At 46.4% G+C, this 18,002-nt stretch overlaps 1 protein-coding gene across 1 annotated transcript in view; it reads left to right on the top strand.

The window, feature by feature from the left end:
- Nucleotides 1-5,389, top strand: part of LOC103902017 (cystathionine beta-synthase) — a 32,621-nt gene extending 27,232 nt beyond the window's left edge. The window contains exons 16-17 of the mRNA XM_009283009.2: nucleotides 3,392-3,476; nucleotides 5,167-5,389. Coding sequence (XP_009281284.1) covers nucleotides 3,392-3,476; nucleotides 5,167-5,276 — 195 coding nt within the window. The 3' untranslated portion in view covers nucleotides 5,277-5,389. The remainder of the gene's footprint in view (nucleotides 1-3,391; nucleotides 3,477-5,166) is intronic.
- The last annotated feature ends 12,613 nt before the right edge of the window (nucleotides 5,390-18,002 follow it).

Genomic DNA, 18,002 nt, shown 5'->3' with positions numbered 1-18,002 from the left:
CAGTCGTCCGGGACCTCCCCCGTTAACCAGGACTGCTGATAAATGATGGAGAGTGGCTTGGTGAGCTCCTGCGCCAGCTCCCTCAGCACTCTCGGGTGGATCCCATCCAGCCCCTTAGACTTGTGAGCATCCAGGTCGCGTAGCAGGTTGTTAACTGCTTCCTCTTGGATTATGGGGGGTTCATCCTCCTCGCTGTCCCTGTCTTCCAGCTCAGGGGGCTGAATACCCTGAGGATAACTGGTCTGCCTGTTAAAGACTGAGGCAAAGAAGGCATTAAGTGCCTCAGCCTTTTCCTCATCCTCAGTGACAATGTTCCCCCCCGCATCCAATAAAGGATAGAGATTCTCCTTGGCTCTCTTTTTGTCATTAATATATTTGTAAAAACATTTGTTGTCAAGATATGTGAATTTTGATGTTAGCCACTTTCACCTGTCCATTCAATGTGGTGTGCCAAGATACCACAACTTCCCAGCTGTATGGGAGCTCTTCTAAAATATATAAGTATTGTTGCTGTTGCTTTGCTTCTCTTGCAGGAAAAGGATTTTGTTTTTAACACGGAATGCTTGACCTAGTTTTCACCAGGCTTTTAGTTTCAGCACGGTCTCATAGTAGATGAGGTGCTGTATTCCGGAAGTGTATGTAATGCTTCCGTTCAATCTACAAACTACCAAGTCCCTGAGGTTGAGAAAGGATGCTAGTTCTTTATGGACAAATGTAAATATATTTTTTCCTTCCCAGACAGATTATCAAGCATCAGGTGGAAATGTGGTGCGTAACAAAACTGCTTAGTTCATGTTCTCCCTCACTTGGACACCTTAAGAGTTTCTGGGGCTGGTGGTGTGCAATCATTTCTGTAGCTATGCTGGTGTTAGCTGTAGTAGCCAATTCTCTGCGCTTCTGAGGTTGTGACTTTTTTCCATGGGCAGCTTGAAGTTTCTCATGCTTCTTCAGTGAAGAACAGCTTAACCGTTTCTTTCCTCTTTAGTTCTGACTTTTTTCTTGGTGGAGGATGGAAGGGGAGTGACACAAAAGCAGTGGTGTTGCTAACATGCTAACTAAAAGCATCATTCATTGGTTATTTTCCATTTAAATTGATGATTTAATGGAGAAACATGGTTAAATGCACATAACCTCAGAAGTATTGCGGATTTTGCTTTTCTTACGACTTTAGTCAAGCTTATTTGGCTTGTTTACTGGTGAAATTGGGAAAACGGATGATCTATGTCACTGAAATGACTTAGGATATCCTACGGTTAGGATCTGTACCACAGCATGCATCAATAAGAGGTCAGCTTAGCCTGTGACTACCAAGGCAAAGCTATCTTTAGGCAACACAGGAAGCTTGCTTTGATATGATCACCACAATTATTTTGTGGCGATCTCTTAGAATGGAATCGTAATGGTCATAGCTTTTTTTTAAAGTCTCCAGTAGGATAGTACTCTCGGGCTTTGAAACACTAGTCACAGGATAATTTGCCAATCCAAACAAGTGCTGTGTTTTAGTGGAGTCAGCCATTCTTGTGGAGTCAGATGTTAGCTCCTGTGGTTTGGGGTCTCTTTACCCCTTCTTCCCCGAAGGATCTTTGCATTAGCTACTAACATCTGTTAGGTGTGGTGCAGACATAGCCTTAGCAGACTTCTTGTCTGCCTTTACTGGAAAATAGGGCCAGGGCACGGTCTCCGAGACTTTCTTGTTACTATACCTAGTGTTTAATTGTTAGCCTGTTCCCTGGTGTGATTTTGGTTAGTGTCCTAAACCATTTAGCACTCTGCTAAACAACACATGGCCTGGTGTCCCCAGCATCCCCGGTGGACCAGAGCCTACTTCTGGGGAAGGAGAGAGTTTAGTTGTAGGGCCCTGAGCAGTGCCATCTCACTTATCCTTAGAGCCAAACAAGCAGTCCCACTCATGTGTAGTGTAGTAGCATGTGCACTACCCTTAAAGACTTAGTAGGTTTAAAAAAATGCCTAAATGTGGGAAAACTCGTGGGCAAAATTTTTAGGGAGCTTGAATGAGCAGTAGTGAGACAGGCGAAAACTCTGTGGGAGTTCTGTTAAATTTCCATTAAGCATTTCAGAACATGTTTGTGTCTTCATAGCTGTCCCAGTGCTCCCTATGGGCTGCTTGTCCTGGTTATCTTTAGCCTACCCAGTCCCTGAAAACAGGTCTATTGATTACACACAATCAGATGGCAAGGGGCTCTACCCCTTCAGCGAGCTTTGAACTTGAGTTCAAAAGTTGGGCTTTGCAGGTACGGTTGCAGAAAACTGCTTGTCAGTGGTGGTGACTGATAGTTGACTCGATGTGGCAGTAGGTCCAGATTTTGCCCCGCCCCTTGCCTGGCCCACAAGCTTAAGGATTGATGCTTCAGTATGCACTATAGCTTGCTGGTCCCTTAAACACAGGCTGCTGGGAATCCTCTTGATCTCTTCTAACTCACAGTATGGAGACAAGAGCTCTGTGTTCCAGTGCCGCCCAACTGTTCATGCTGCGGCATTTATTCCTCAGTCACAAGCTGAGCTCACTGCAGGACAAAGGCTTTTTTAATCTGCAGTGCAAGACTTTTTTCTTTGCTGTAAATTCCTTTAATACCCTTTAAAGAAAGTATGTCAGCTGGTGGGTGCCGCTGTTACCTGGGGAGAGTCACCTGGGTAATAGACCTATTGCTGCTGCTTAATATGTTAAAGCATGTAGGAAGAACAGTTTTATGCATTCTTTCAAGTGGTTCCGGCAGGTGATCGGCGAAGTGTTTCAGAAGGATCTGTATTCTTTCTGCAGAGTCAACACAGGGTGCTTTCTTGTTTAGTCTTAGCAAAGCTGAACTTCACTAGAAAATGAATTCTTAATTCTCAGCTCCTTGATTTGCACTTGAACACAGTGTTAGCTGAGCAATCTTTACCCTTGGTCTTGTTTTTGGCTTGTTTGGGCTTTTCTCTTCCCCTGCTGCCTTTGCAGTTTGTATTCACTTCCACAATGATTTGAAGCCTGATTCATTCACTTTTTCCCAGTCTTGCTAGAGCAAAATCACTAAGTATAATGAGTTTTTATGGTAACTTCTTTTGTTAGACACACGGAACACTTGACCTTCTTCCATCGTTAACTTTTTTCAGATTTTCAGTATGTTCAGTATATTCATTATGTTTACAGAATCAGAATGAATAACTTCATGTAGTGCTTCATTTTTTTTGTTCTGTTTTCTTGGAAATTAGAAACAAAGAAAACTGATCTTTTAAGTTGGCCTTGATTTGTTAGTGTTTTACAGTACTTCAGATGGGAGCAGTATATAAATGCTGGTGTATTGTTTTTAATAGTGCACAAAATATATGGGGATTATTGACCACTAAACACATAAAGGACTATTTTATTTAAGTTTTGTAACTCTCTCCTCAGATTAACCTGAAAGATAACTTGGGGAAACTCTCTCATATCCTGGAAATAGACCACTTTGCTTTAGTGGTTCATGAACAAATTCAGTGTGAGTATGATGTACTGCGCCTTGTAAGAGGTAATCTTTCAGTGGTAACAAGAAGCACCTACAAGTGTGAGTGTGTAAACAAGTTCTGAAGAACCCAAATCCTCTTTCTGCATATGTAACACTGTGCTGCTAACACTCAGTAAGACACTACTACTGTCATTCTTGTGGAGCAGATGTTAAATCCATTAATAACCTCACATACTGTAACGTACCTGCTTTTGGAGCAAGCTACTGCTCAGAACTGAGTGCCTGAGTCTAGTCCACTGTGCAGCGGCTTTGTTAGTAGCAGTAAGCCAATGAATAAGCTCCTGCAGTACAACTGATCTTTGCTTCTTCCTGCTCCTGTCATGCAACTTCCAGCAGTTCCATCACAGTGAGCGTCCCAGGTTAACTACACTTCAATTTCTTGCCTTTCTAAAGCAACACCTTTATTACAACTTCATAAAGTTAGTAAGATCTAGATGTCAACACTGACATCACCATCTCAAGACAGCTTAATATTTCTGTTTCCTGTTTATTTCGTTTAAACTAACTTACTCCCCTTCACTTGATGTTTTTCCTCCAAACTCTACTTTTCTTCATCCTTCTCAAAACTCTTTACACTGCCTTCTTTATGAACTGGAAATGACTAAATAAGTCTTCAAAGCTAAGGTATATCACTGCTATATGTGAATAATATTTTTTTCCTGTTTTATCTTCCTTATAGCAGGCAACTTGCAAAATTACAAATACCGAGAAACTAGACTAAAAACAATATTGAGACTCACCAGATAAATTTATCTGACAGCTGTCTCAATTATGACTGTAAATGAAGAATAGTCATCAAATTTGGGCTTGTTCCTGATAATCTCCATAAGGATGTGCTTTTGACTCTGTGCTGACTAACTATTTATAAGCCTAGAATCTCACTGGAAGCTGGCAATGGAACAAAGATTGAGTAAATGAAAAGTCCAGGACAATCCGTCTGGCTGAACAAACTGAGTATCTAAGTAGGCTAAACGTCTCAATACAGCCAGACTTTAGGAACAGGGAACTTAGACCATAGATAAAGGGCCAGAGGTCACTTGGCCACTTGGTTCCCAGGTCAAAGGCTTATGCTCACAATGAAAAATCACTTGAACCTGTGCTCTCAATGCAGCAATGATTAGATGGTTAATAAGTTTTTTGGATATAAATGGGAAAATGTTGTATTGTCATTTTTATACTAAAGCTGTATTTGACAGTGGTGTAGGAAGATGGTAGTGTCGCATGTCCTCCTCTAGTGGCCCCTGGTTCAAACGGGATAATATCAGCTTGCAGCTGCTTCAAGTAGAGCCACAGAAACTAATGTATGAGGAAAGTACGCTTTATAACAGAGGATTTGGTCTGAATTTTCACGTCAAGAAAAATAAATCTGATGGACCCTTATCCTTCCTTCCATAATGCTTCAGTTTCTATACCCCTTTTGTTGAGTAGCCTTTCTGAAATGAAAATCCTTGCCGCTTCCTGTGTGACTGTTGGTCAAGAAGCCATTTGGGTTCCCCCTCAATGTACAAAGGTCATCAGTGATAACCAACTCCACCAACAGGCCCTGACACGTGGAGCTGGGATGGCTTGGCACCTTCCTTTACAAACAGTGCCATTAAAACCAAGTGGGATGGTGGGTTTTTGTGCCTCCTAAAGCCAGAAATCCCTCTTTGTTTCTGTGTAGATCACACTGATGGTTCCTCCAGTAAGCGGCAAATGGTGTTTGGCATCGTCACAGCCATCGACCTGCTTAACTTTGTGACTGCACGAGAACGGGAAAGAAAGTCCAACTAAAGTCAAGTAGCAACGTGGAGCCTCTTCAACAACATTTTGCAATCTCCAACAAAGAATCCAATTTATTTCTTAGGTAGAATGGTCTGTCCTTAGGGTGGTTTTGTTTTTTTTTTTTACTTAGGTAGAATGGTCTGTCCTTAGGGTGGGTTTTTTTTTTTTTTTAAATTCTGAAAATAAGCAGTTAGCTATCCTGGTGTCAGCTGTACAGCCAGTGCATTTTGCTGTATTGCACAGCTTCTGGGGACTTGTTTCTTAATCAGGTTACACAATATTTCTTATCAAGACAATTTATTTTTTTACCTATATATGTGTGTGTGTGTAAAAAAAAATATTGCCTAAATTAACTGGTATGTTCCCTACTTGTTATGTCTAAAGTCTGGCTTTCCAGAACATTGTTTCAGATTCATAAATTGTGTTGAAATAAAGAGTTACTGAAGCAGAGGCCCAAGAGAGCTCTGGAAAGTTTTGGATTCTTTTTTTTCGTGCAAGGGTGTTAAGCTAGATAATACCTGTGTGGAGACAAAAATGGGACTGGAGCGTGGAGAGAAGAAAGGGGGGATTTCCCTTTTGGTGACATCAGTGGAGGAAATCCTGAGGGCTGGAGTTGAGGCTTGTTTCAACCAGCTGCCCTGAGGAAAAACTGACTTGAGTGGATGCCTGACAGTGAAGTGACAAACATAAACTAGTGACTTTGTTTTACACGGTGCACCAGCTTTCACTGCGAAGACAGACCTCTCTCTTTTTTCCAGTTGTACCCTGATAAGTAAGCACAAGTGAAAAGATTAAAAGGTCAGACCAAGCTTCTTGCCTGAAGGTTTTTGAAAATCACGGTTTCAGCTAGTACCTTCCCCTTACCTCGCCACCCTCTTATTTATCTTACAGAGCTGCTTTTTATGCCTGTTTTAGGAGAGCCAAAGGTAATCTGTCAAGAGCTGTAAACTCTTTCAAGTCCTGTTCAAGTGCCCCTACACTGTAGCGCCTTATTCCAGGAGAAAAACCCTACTGCTAACTGAATTCACTGTAGCCAAGCTTGGAAGTAACTAGCAAACATGGTGTGGACTGTTACTGTCAAGCGTACGCAAGAGTAATGTGCAGTAGGTGTTCGCAGCTACAACTTTTCACCACTTCTGTAACTCTGGATTCTTCAGTAATGTTTGACTTGCGTAGCTGTGGCACAGTTCGGCGCTAGCAGCCCCATGCGTACGCGGCTGTCCTCAGACTGCCGACTGCTGTTGGTGGTAACGATGAGTGGAATCGCCCTGCGGTTGCAGGAGAAAAGTAGCTGTTCTTCATCTTCGTAAAGACTGCTCTAGTCACCTTCTGGCTGGCCTTTTGCCAAGAATAAAGTTTTTGATCAGCAGGAGTGACACTTTTCTTAGCTTGCCTCTCTTTCCACTGAAGTAGAAAAACACTATTTAGGCTGGGGCTATTGCTGGTAGGATAGCAAAGCTGTGGTTTGGTTTGGTTTTCTGTTTTGTTTTTTTTTTTTTTAAAAAGCTGAAGGGAGTTGTGAGTCAGCTAAGAGAAAACAAAGGGGTTATTTAAAAATCACAATTACTACCTCCTGTATATAGATTTCTTTCTACCTTGCTGGCCTCCCTGTGGCAATGGAATTTGCTGTACCTTTTGGAAGCGCGTGCTCAGAGGAGAGGGGCGGCGGAAGCCGCCCTGTCCCATGTCAGTGCTGAGCAAAGAACATCAAGCAGAGCCTTTGCAGTTGTGCCTCGGGTGATGCTGGCCTGGAGGAGGGAGGCAAGAGCTCAAAGCCAAAAAAGTGACACCAGCGATCGCGTCTGCCTGCCAGCAGTGTGACGGCCCGATTTGTCTTCTAGCTGCTTCTCGCTCACCTTAAGTTTGTGAACGTTAAGAACTCTGTTGTAATAATAAAAAGCCTCAGTCTGGTTGCTGATAACTCTTCAATGCCATGCTGGTGACTGCTAAGTTTATTCTGCCCTTGTTCAGTTTATTTCCTTAGACGTTGGCTGTCCCTTCAGATTAGGGCTATTGCTGAAGTAACGTGACCCATATTTACCTTAAACTATGGTTTAACCATTAAATTCATATACTACTTTAAGATTTAAGACAACTTTTCCCAAGGCTCTGGAATAAACTACTATGAAGTCTAAAAATGTGCAACTTCAGTAATAATTGGTTCTAAAGGATGGTTGATTTTTTGAAATGTTTTCTTCTTTTTTTTTCTTTTTTTTTTTCCTTACCCTTATGCTGTGCAGTGATTCCTTTCTCGCTGTTCCCCCTCACTGTAGTGACAGCCCCAGCGTGGGCGCTTTGACTAGTGGGAAGCGGAACTGGTGTGAGTATCAGATGTGTGTACCTGTGCGCTGAAGACACTGTTTTCAAATCTGGATTAGCTTTTCTAGGCTGAACAGCTCGCTCTTACCTCGGTTGCTGCTCGACAGAGCCTAATAACTCATCTTTCAAGCTGTATTTTTTAGCTACTTCCCAAGGGGCCATAAATAACTCAGCACAGTGAAGGGCACAGTCTTTGATCACTTTTAACATCCTTTTTGTTGTAGAGAGAGTGTAGAGAGAGCCTGCGATGGTCAGTTGTATCCCTTGAGACATTAGTATTTCAGCCAAGCTTCTAAACTCATTTCCCAATTATTTCAAATACTGTTGTCAGATATATTTTCATATCTATTCTTAATTTACAGGGAAGGCCGAGAGGGACTTATTTCGTTGATTACTTGTGTTTTCACTGCATCCTTTGAGTCCCACACTTCTAAAAGAACCTGTGTACTGCACTAGATGCTACTAACGGAAGCGTTTGCTACAATCGTAGCTGTCACTGCTGCTACATTTTGGCATTACTGTTGCTCTTGAAAATTTACCCTACTTGCTTTTGTCTGATTTTTTCCCCATTTTCCATCTGACCTTCACTGATGGCGGCGGGGAGGGGGGTGCTTAAGTATTTGGGGTTTTTTCCTTTTCTTTTTGTGCCTGTAAAAGCTCCGTGTCCCAGCCTAACCGAATTCAGCAAGAAATATGAGGAGGGTAGAAGGAGATTCCCAAAGTTGCTTTTCAGAACAGCAGTACAGGAGAGAAGTTAAGAGTTGGGGCAGCAGAAGATTAGTGCGTAGCTTTACCTGTGACACAGAGAAAAGTGTAAAGATTTTAATTTGCTTTTTTAGTTTACCGTTCATAAATTAATCTCTGTAGCGTCATGAAATCAGGTAGTATTGCTGATTAAGAAAGAGGGGGTGGTTAGAGCTGGTAGGGAAGAGGGGATGTGAGTCTAAAGCAACCCAAGTAAGCCAAAGTATCTGAGAAATCCACCTGCGCTGCTCTGCCTGTGCGGTTTGCGAGAGCGGGAGCTGTTTCCTGTTCTACACTAGCACAAGGGGGAAACGGTGGCCACCAGCCACTCTTACTCACAGGAGCAACCCTGTTTGACCAGAGGAATTGGGGAAATAGATGGAGTTGCTGAATGACTGAAAAACTTTCCTGAGCTCTTTCCTGTAGCAGGGATGAAGGCAGCAAGGAGAAGGGAACAGGGAATCCTGCAAAACTGAAGTTTCTCTGATGCAAAAGCTTGTGAGCGTGATGCTTTTTTTTGCATGTGTGCGAGTGTTGTTACTAGCCTGGTCCTGGTTAGTAGTGCTAGGGCTGGATTAACACTTGACTCATCTCTCTGTTTCAAATACCGTGAGGACGAAGAAAGATATTGCAGTTTGTTTGTTTGGTCTTTAATCTGAAGTTCAAGTCCAGAGCTCGAGCAGAACTGTATTTTTTTTCTGAAGTGGGTGCCTGCATCTTCTGTTTACCTGTGCTGGTTATGCAAGTGCCGACTAAGCCTGGAAGCTATTTTGCACATGGATGCTTATATCAACAATTCGTGCTGTATTTGTTTGTCACTGTAAGAGAATATCAGTCCTTTTGGTCTAATGTTGGCTCTGCAAAAATACTTCTATTTTCTCACCTGAAGACAATTATCCAGTAAAATCTGTACAATGTTTTGCAAGCAGTTACCAGGCGATGACTTAAGGATCATTTTGAAGTCATTGCATCCAGTATTACTTCCAACTGCTTCCACAAGCTGTGGCTGACTCCAGAACTCTGTCTAGCTGAGGTTCCTCTAAGCAGCCAGACCAGTCTCATCTGCCCACCAAGCTCGTCGCTAAATTGTTTCTGAAAACGTCTGCTTGCCGTTACGAATTTCACACAACACGCTCACTGTCAGGAGTTGCCTAGCGTTGCCACTGTCATCTAACAGCCTTTCTTACTGCGTAGTGTCAACACACAACCATGACAAAGGGAAGACTTCTTATGCTCTAAGGAGCCAGGAAAAATCAATGCTATGTGCTGTATGCATCGCACAAATGTTCACAAATTACAATATAGAGTTCAGTAAAAGCTCTTTGACTGCAGAATGACTTGGGTTTTTTAACAGCAGTTCAAGTTGAAAGTGTATTGGACTGTAGACTGTGAGAAATTTCTGTCTGCTGCAGAAGACCTCTCGCTTTCCGTGTGTGGACTGCCATGCTCTGCAGTTCTTTTCTTCTGTCTCCAGAGAGCTGCTGGTATGGCAGGACTGTCGGTGAGCCAGCCCACGGTCTGCTTCTCATGGCCAGCTTTAGTACAATCCTGGTGTTTCTGTGCAGGGTAGGAAAGGAAGGATGTAGATCTAGGGCTCAGATGCCACTGGTGAAGTTCCTACAGCAACAGGGCCTGTGCAGTCAACTGGATAGGTATTTCTGAATAAATGCAAGGGGTATGGGGCAGCCTGTGTTTCTGTGAGAAGGCAATGTCTTTCGGGAATTATGGTGAAGCTATAACGCTAAAAGGTGCATGAATTCAAGTGAGGTGCATGGGTGTTGTTCTGTGGATAAGGAGCAGCTGGGAGAAACCGAAGGGGCTGGCTGTGTTATTTCAGAGCTATGTATTTGTGCTGCTGCTCAGCGTCTTGGTCGATTGCTCAAGTTAAACCACGATGAAGGTGGTTTATATCTGCTAGGCAAGCGAATAAACCCCTCATCCCTTGTTTTTTTGGTCCCTATTTCCTTATGCAGTCAGTCCTTGCTCAGCCCCATCCAAATAGCTTAGGACCCTGTCGGCCAGTCTCACTGGGACGTTGTTCCATCTCGCAGAGACCCAGGGAAAGGCTGGTGGGTGGAGAGGTGCAGGGGGGGCTTCCTTTGCCTGACTCGGGTGCCAGGGCCAGTCCCGTGGGCGTGTGGCACCGAACTCCTTGCTGGCTCACTCGCCCGCATGTCGGGTTTTCTTCTAGGGGCACAGTTCATCTACCTCCTCACACACAGAGTGCTCTGTCCTCAGCTTTATCTTCCTACTCCTGATCCAGTGTGCTCTCCAGCAGCATGGGGTGACTGACACAGCAGGCAAATGATACACTAAACTTTCTTTACCTTACACATCCTTTTCATGTGATTAGTTGAAATGCTGTCATTGCCGGCAGCAATTGCAGACCATTGCCTTACCTTTACCTTTAGGCAGTCTACTAGGAGGCAAAAAGGATCCTGATATCGCAGTCTGATACACAGAAGGCTGACGTTGCTCCCAGGCTCACCCGTGCAAGGAAAGAGCGTTTCAGCAGAAAGGCCAAAGGCTAACCAGGCACAGAGAGCAGCAGGCAGCACGCGGGATCAAGTTCCACCTGCCAGCAGGCTAAAGGCGTGCCTGCCCCAGCCGCGGCCCCTGCTCCGTGCTGCTGCTCCTGCTGCCAGGCCGCGGCCGCGGTCCCGAACAGGGAGCTGAACCAGTTACAAAATACCCTAGCAAGGTAGATCAGGGGTGGTTTTAGCCAGTGCAGCTATTGAGAGAAACATCCAGGGCTCCTCAGCATGCCCGAAGGGTGTCCCGTTAGCAGCAGCTCCCCACCCCTGGGGTTTGGGTGTTGCATGCAGGTGACTGCGCACACCCCGTTTTTGCGGAAGGCGGCAAGACCTTTCCCGACTGCTGAGGCACTGCTTAATGGCACCACTAGGACTGAACTGGCCCCAGCTGTGGAGGTGCCCCTCCTCATGGTTCGCCGACACAGGGAAAATTACTGGGTACAATCTGCCGTACTGGCTCTGGAGGTAAACGGAGGACTTCAGTCCAGAAAGCTACCTTACAAAAGCGATAAATTCCCTTTGGGAAAAAAAATACCCACCAACCCACACTTGTGTTGCTGATGGAAGTGCCACTACCTTTTGCCACTGCAAGGCAAAGGCAGACGTGTTTCAGCTTTGCTCATGAAATATTCCTGAAGGCGTTCTTTATCTATACGGGCTTATAGGAAGTGGAGCTTTGGAGAGGGAAGTGGCTGTGCGCAGGCGTGCGGAAGCATAGCCCCTGCCAGGGCGCAAGGAGCCTGGCCTGCACTAGGGTGCTGGCCCCGCTTGCCGCGGGGTTAAACACATACAGCAGGGATGCTCTGTGTGCGTGTGGGTCCCACAAAGCCTGGGCCCTCTCCCTCAGTCCCTGCCGAAGCTGTGCTGCAGCCATGCCCGTGCCCAGCCTTGCACCCAGCTGCCCATGCTGCCATCTTGCTTGCCGGGGCCCTGGCTTGGCCTCAAAGCTGCCCTAGCTCTGCACAGTGAACTGCGCTGCAGACCACATCCAGCTGAAATGCAGCTTTCCCCCCAGACCACATTACCTCATCAGAGAAATCGTTTTTCTGATTTGTTTTTCTAGGCATCCATAATGGAAAGGGCAATGTATGATAGGGATGGCTGGCAGGGGGGTGGGAGGGAGGACTGCAGGCAAGGGTTGCTCAGCTGGGTATTGCTGCTGCATCAAACAGCGGCTCCTGCAAATCTGGACCGTCCCTGTGCCTTCCTCAAGGTCAGGGGGAACGATGGTGGAGAGCCACGTGTCATGGCTATGTCCAACCACTGCTTTGTTAGGTGCCAAATGCTGAGAGTCACCCAGCAGCTGTAGTGCTGGAGGACGGTGAGCGAGGGGAGAGCCTGCAGGACCTGGCCTGTGGTGTGGCATTAAGAAGAACAGCCAACCCACCTGCCACCACCCATGCACCCCTGCCTTCGTCTTAAGAAAAAATCTACCCCTATTTAGGGAAAAAGGCAAGTGCTGTTTACGCTGCAGCTTGCACTACTCTTTCAGTAGCTAAAAATACGCCATAGCTTCTTCAAACAAATGCACCTTCTTCTTTCACACCTGCCAACTCTCAGGCTTTGAAAAGTCGCTGCCTCTTCTAGTGGTAACCAGCTGGATTTGTATGCCCACACAAACAGGGCGAGTGGCCTGCATGCACCGACCGCCCCTATATTCCCTGCATAGTGTGGTATGCAACAGCTACTTCACGTCCATGGGGAAACTGGAGTGAAGGCAATGTGCTGATTCACAGTGACACCGCTGCCTTTTGGGCCCATCAGGATACGGGAATGCGCTGATCAGCCCCATGGGGCAAGCACAGCGGGTCTGACCTGCAAAGGGTGGGAAACCCAACGTGTTTGTAGCCGCTTGTGTCTTGGGTTCCTCCCAGTGTCCTCCTAAGAAAAGCTAGCAGGTCCGCTCTTCCCCCGCCTGCCTCCGGAGCATAGCTCTCCCTACAGCCACCAGCAGTAGATGCACTATCAAAGGATCAGATGCATTGAAAACATCCGTAGGTTGTATCAGCAAATGCTGACCTCTCCTGAAACAGGGGGGTGTGAACGGCTTCTTCAATGCAGTAACAAAAATGTAACTTTTCTAACCCATTTCTGCCTTGGACTGTGACAGGCTTGAGCTAGTGCACCTTACACCCAGCACCTCGCTCTGTCATACAGATCCCTGCCGCGGTGAGGCTAGTCACGAAACGCGGCGCTGCTCAGAAGTGTCAATGGGGTCTAGCCACGAGCAATTGAATTCTTTATCTGTTTTTGGTAAGACTTAAATTAGGGGGAGGAGGTCTTCATAAAATCCATATTTTGGACAGATGGCACATGTCATCTTTCAGCTGGAATAGTTTTGCACTAAAATAAGACTTTTACACCAAGTGTGTTGAAGAGGTGAAAAATATGTTTAACAGCAAGTAACATCCTCCTTTTCTCCCAGTTCACCCACGTAACTCAGATAGCAGGTATCATCACCAGTATTCCAACTCACAGTCCCATTCAGCTGGACCAGTAGCCGTTTTAACCCTATGTCCTCACAGCAAAATGTGACTCTGACGGCCAAAGATAAGCCAAGAGCCAAGGAAAGCCCGTTCTGCCCTGAATTATCTGCCGGGCCTTCTAAGACCATTGCTAACCCTTCTTCTCCTGACAGCCTATCAAGCCCTACCATGGAACTTCAACTGCTTTGACAAAACTGTTTTGATTATTAAATTACATGGGAGGGAAAAACATGAATTTCTTCCCGCTTGGTACAGCAGAATCAGGAACATTTTAAAACCAGGTTGTCTCCTCTAGGAGAAAAATTAACCAGGGGGGTAGCTCTGTGGTCATGAAAGATCTCTCCTCCCAAGCGCCCAGAAGTAAAACCTGAGTGCTGCATCCCTTTCGACCCCGACGAGATGAGTGCTATGAAACTACCTCTGCAAAGAGTCTTTTTGATGATGCTTTAAAAAGCAGAGGCCCTCTCCCTGTGCACGGTCATGAACTCTCCCGTCACACCTTCTTGTGAGAGCAAGGAGCCATCCCAGTGCTCTCAGCCGCCTCCGTCGCTCCCTGTGCCTCCCTCTCTTTTTATGGCCGGCTGGCCAGTTCTCTCCGGTTGTTGCTTCCCGGCCTAAGGACGCTGCCGTTTAGTCAGCGGGATCCTGCAGGGTAAAAGCTGCAAGGTAACTGTTGAGATAAAGGACAGGGCGGTGCAAGCCTGCTGTGGAAGAAGCAGCTATGCGATGTGCTCTCCTGTGTTTTTTCAACTTAGTAACGCTTAAACACAAGCACCACGGAACAGCAAGGTAAGATTAGGTACCCACGGGACATGTTTTTATAATGTGCACGGGCTGTGAAGTGCCTGGTGCGTCTTGTGTGGAGTGGAAGCACGACAAGGATGCCAGTGCAGACCCCAGCCAGCCCCCCGCGGACCAGCTTCTCCTCTGCTCTTAACCCAGGCGCAGGCAAAGCAGGAAAACCCATGTCAAAAGGTCTGCCGTCCTCACCTGCCGGGGGCAAAACCAGTTGCATGCGTGCCCGTACAGCTGGTGATGCCGAACAGAGTCAGACCGCGTAGCAGCTCTCGGGATGGTGGTGGTGGGCAAATTACTTGAGCATTCTGATCAGATGCAGCTAACAGCTTTTACTTCAAAAAAGGGGACATGGAGGGGATTTTTTTTTCCCGAAGTCCCCAAACTTGCCATTTAGACCCTTTCTGAAGAAAATCTTTCATTAAAAAAAAGATTTCTCTAAACAAAGTATTTTATTTCAAAATGATCTTCTGTCCCTCCAATACCCATCTAAATCTCGGTTTCCTTTTAGGTTGAAAAGATCAACATTTCTTGCAGTTTGGTCACCAAAGGGAAGAATCTTATTTTTTAATGTGGCTTCACTTCGAGCACACGCTGCTTCAGGAGGCAGCCAGGAAGGGGTGGCTGGGTTATTCTGTAACTGCAATGCACAGAAAACACAATTCTTGCTGGGGTTAGGGTTATTTGCAGCCTCTTTAAGAGAGACCTGCGTGCTCTGCGTCACATCAGATAGCCCACAAGATTTTTCTACAACAGATTACCTCTGGCAATGTTTTCCAGAGAGTTCATTTATTGCAAAAAGACCAAAGGTAATGTCATTCCTTTGCTAATACCTACAACAGTCATGTCTTTGAAAGGTTTAATTCCAAAATAAGCATTCCAATAAGCCTTATTCTCGCCTGATCATCTGAATAGTGGTGAAGTTTCCTTCGCGACTGTGTTTTGGGGGAGCACGGCCCCAGCCCGGACCAGGCGGCTCTGTGCACTGCCCCGGCTGTGGGAAGGAGCAGGGGAAGGAGGGACCGAAATTCCCGTGGGTATTTCCTCTTCCAGTAAATCTGCACCCAGATAATTTCCTAATTGCCCAGCTGGCATTTGGGAATCATCGCGGAGCAGAAGCTGTTCGCTGTTTTCGGCTGACTTAATAGTAAAGCAGTTGCACGAGGAGCGGGAGCTAGCATAAGAAAGAGAAAGAGGTTTAGGGCTGGAGGTGGTGCGGAGGGTAACCCTAGGTTCCCAGAGAACGCAGACAGTCCATATCAGACAGCACCTAACGTAATATGTCATTTCTGTCATTGTTTATGCCTGGTTCAGCAAGGCACATGCTGACGCAGATGAGCCGGGTTTAAGCAGCAGGTTAAGTATGAGACACAAAATCAGATCAGAAACAAAATTCTAAAACCACCACAAAATTGCTGGGGGGATGGGTTGAGAGCACTTCTGAAGATAAGTATGAATTAAAACGAGCAACAAATTGCTTATCTTTTTTTATACCCCAATCATTTACGCTCGGAGAGCAATCAGGTGCTGGGCATAATTAGGTATGGGGCAGGACCCAATCAGCGTCCCTCCGCAGAGCGCTTACCGCCACTCATTGGTGTCCCCTGCCACCAGGCACATATAAGCTCAGCGCTGGAGCGCAGCGAAGGCACTCGGCTGATACACCGAAGGTCGTAAGTATGGCTTATCTGTTACTGAACACGCTGCTTTTCTAATGGCAGACTGCATGGGAGCCATGCCTACTAACCAGGTAACTCTGTTGTCACGGAGAGGCTTGAAAAGAGGAGGAATCTGGTAGCCTCTGCTTCTCAGCCTGTTCAAAGGGTGACTCTGATCCGGGGAGTGTCTGTGCTTTCAGCAAGATCTGAATAAATCTGAAAACTGGGGAGGTTCTGGCTTTACGCTACAAGGTCAGTCGGGCGGTGGAGCGGGTTGTCTGGAGAGCTTGTGCAGTCTCCATCCTTGGAGGTTTTCAAGACCCAAGAGGACAAAGCCCTGAGCAACCTGGGCTGAACTTAGTGCTGACCCAGCTTTGAGCAGGAGGCTGGACTGGGGACCTCCCGAGGTCCCTTCCAGCCTGGGTCGCTCCATGATTCTGTTAAACTGACGTTGCGTTTGTCTTGCTCAGTGACAGCAATACCATTTCTTTAAAATAAAGCAAGAAAATGACATTTTACTTTGAATGGGGCAAGTTTGCTTGTAATTCTCTCTGCCCTGCTGAGTTCATCTTATTTTCCCTCAGTCTACTTAATGAGTATCTCGATTTTCTTCCTTTTGAAGTTATCAATGCAGTCTGATAACCTAATAATTGCAATCTCCTATCTGCAAAGTACTCTATAAATATTAGCCTATGCTCTTTGTCATATATTTTCAGTAAGTGGCAGCAGCTGCAGAGTTGCATGTTAGCACGCCTGGTCTCTTGGCTTGCCTCCCAGTTCCAGTGGATATTTCCATTTATCCTTTGTCCAGTCTCATGCCGTCTCAAGCTTCTCTATTTAGGAGAGGAACAGGGCCGTTGCAGGATACCTACAATAGGTCAGATGTATTTGACGGCTGATCAGATGACAGCTGAAGCTTCAGGCAGGGGTTAGGAGGAGTATTGGGACATAGTGGGCATGGTGGTGTTGGGTCGATGGTTGGACTTGATGATCTTAGAGGTCTTTTCCAACCTCAATGATTCTATGATTCTATAGGTAAGAGTTTTGATCATCAAGAGAGGATGTATCTTTGCTTTGTGATGTAAGGTGACAAACTGCACTGGAGGCAGTGTGGGGAGATATTTGCACTGGACATTGCTCCTCTCAGCCATCCTTGGCTGCAGTCAAGACTGTCCACAGTGGCCCCATGCCCCTTTCTGCCCACGCTTCCCACCCAGCCTGCATGTTCATGGGATGTGACTGCTGAGACCGTCAGCGGGGGAGCAGCTTGCTGGTGTTGTGTCAAGGCCTCCAAACGATACGGGAAGGTCAGATTCTTCCCATCCTTTGGTACCGTTTCAGGTCATCTGCTGTCTTGCGTAGATGGTATTGGGGTTCCTACACTTCAGGCAATTTTTAAGGTTACCTTCAGAACCACAGTGGTTTTAGACATATCTTAATTTAAATATGAATCCAGACCCTGGGCACAGCGATGCAGGGATTTTAGAGTGATTTGTAACTGGAAGGACATCTGTGCAGTCCTGCAGCACCACGCCAGGAATTAACCAACCCTTGAGGAGACACATGAGAAATCCTCCAGCAGAGAGGAATGTAGATGTTGACCTAGCCAAGGGCCAGGTCTTGTTTCTTTGTTCTCTGGGCATCTAGAAAATACGTCTGTATCCACTTTGGGTGAGCAAACAAAAGAAAACCCCATTCTTGCCTCTTTTTAGTGTCAGATGTTAAGGGAACCAAACACAATGAGCAGAACGCAACCTTATTTTAGAAGGTGGAAAGCCAGCAATGCTCTTCCCCCCATGAAGTCCTCCTGCAGTAGCTACCTCAGCATGGCTTTAGGGCCGGGTTGGCTGCTCCTGGCAGGGGCGACGCTGGGGCCTGTGGCACTTCTTGGAGATGGCAAGGGAGGTGCTCGGATGCTGCCATTCCCAGGCGGGTGCCCAAGGGGTGTCAGGGCACTCCTGAGCCCCCGGGGAGGTCGCCCACCTTCGCCCAGGGCTTGGCAGGCGGCTGTCCCCGCAACTGGATGCATGGCGTTGGCTCCCCACATGCTCAGCTGAAACACAAAGTGGCTCTGGGACTGCTGCTCTGAAGTGGGGGTGCAAACCCCAGCCTGGAGGGGGACCGGTAGCACCGGGCCCTCTCCGGCGATCCCCGCAGCTCGATGTCACTCCTGCAGCTCCGCCGAGCTGCCCCATGGGG

The sequence above is a fragment of the Aptenodytes forsteri genome, unplaced genomic scaffold, assembly GCF_000699145.1.
Source record: "Aptenodytes forsteri isolate BGI_AS27 unplaced genomic scaffold, ASM69914v1 Scaffold2, whole genome shotgun sequence".
Classification (NCBI taxonomy): Eukaryota; Metazoa; Chordata; class Aves; order Sphenisciformes; family Spheniscidae; genus Aptenodytes; species Aptenodytes forsteri.
The sequence above is the reverse complement of the archived record's forward strand: the minus strand, read 5'-3'. Positions and strand labels throughout refer to the sequence as shown.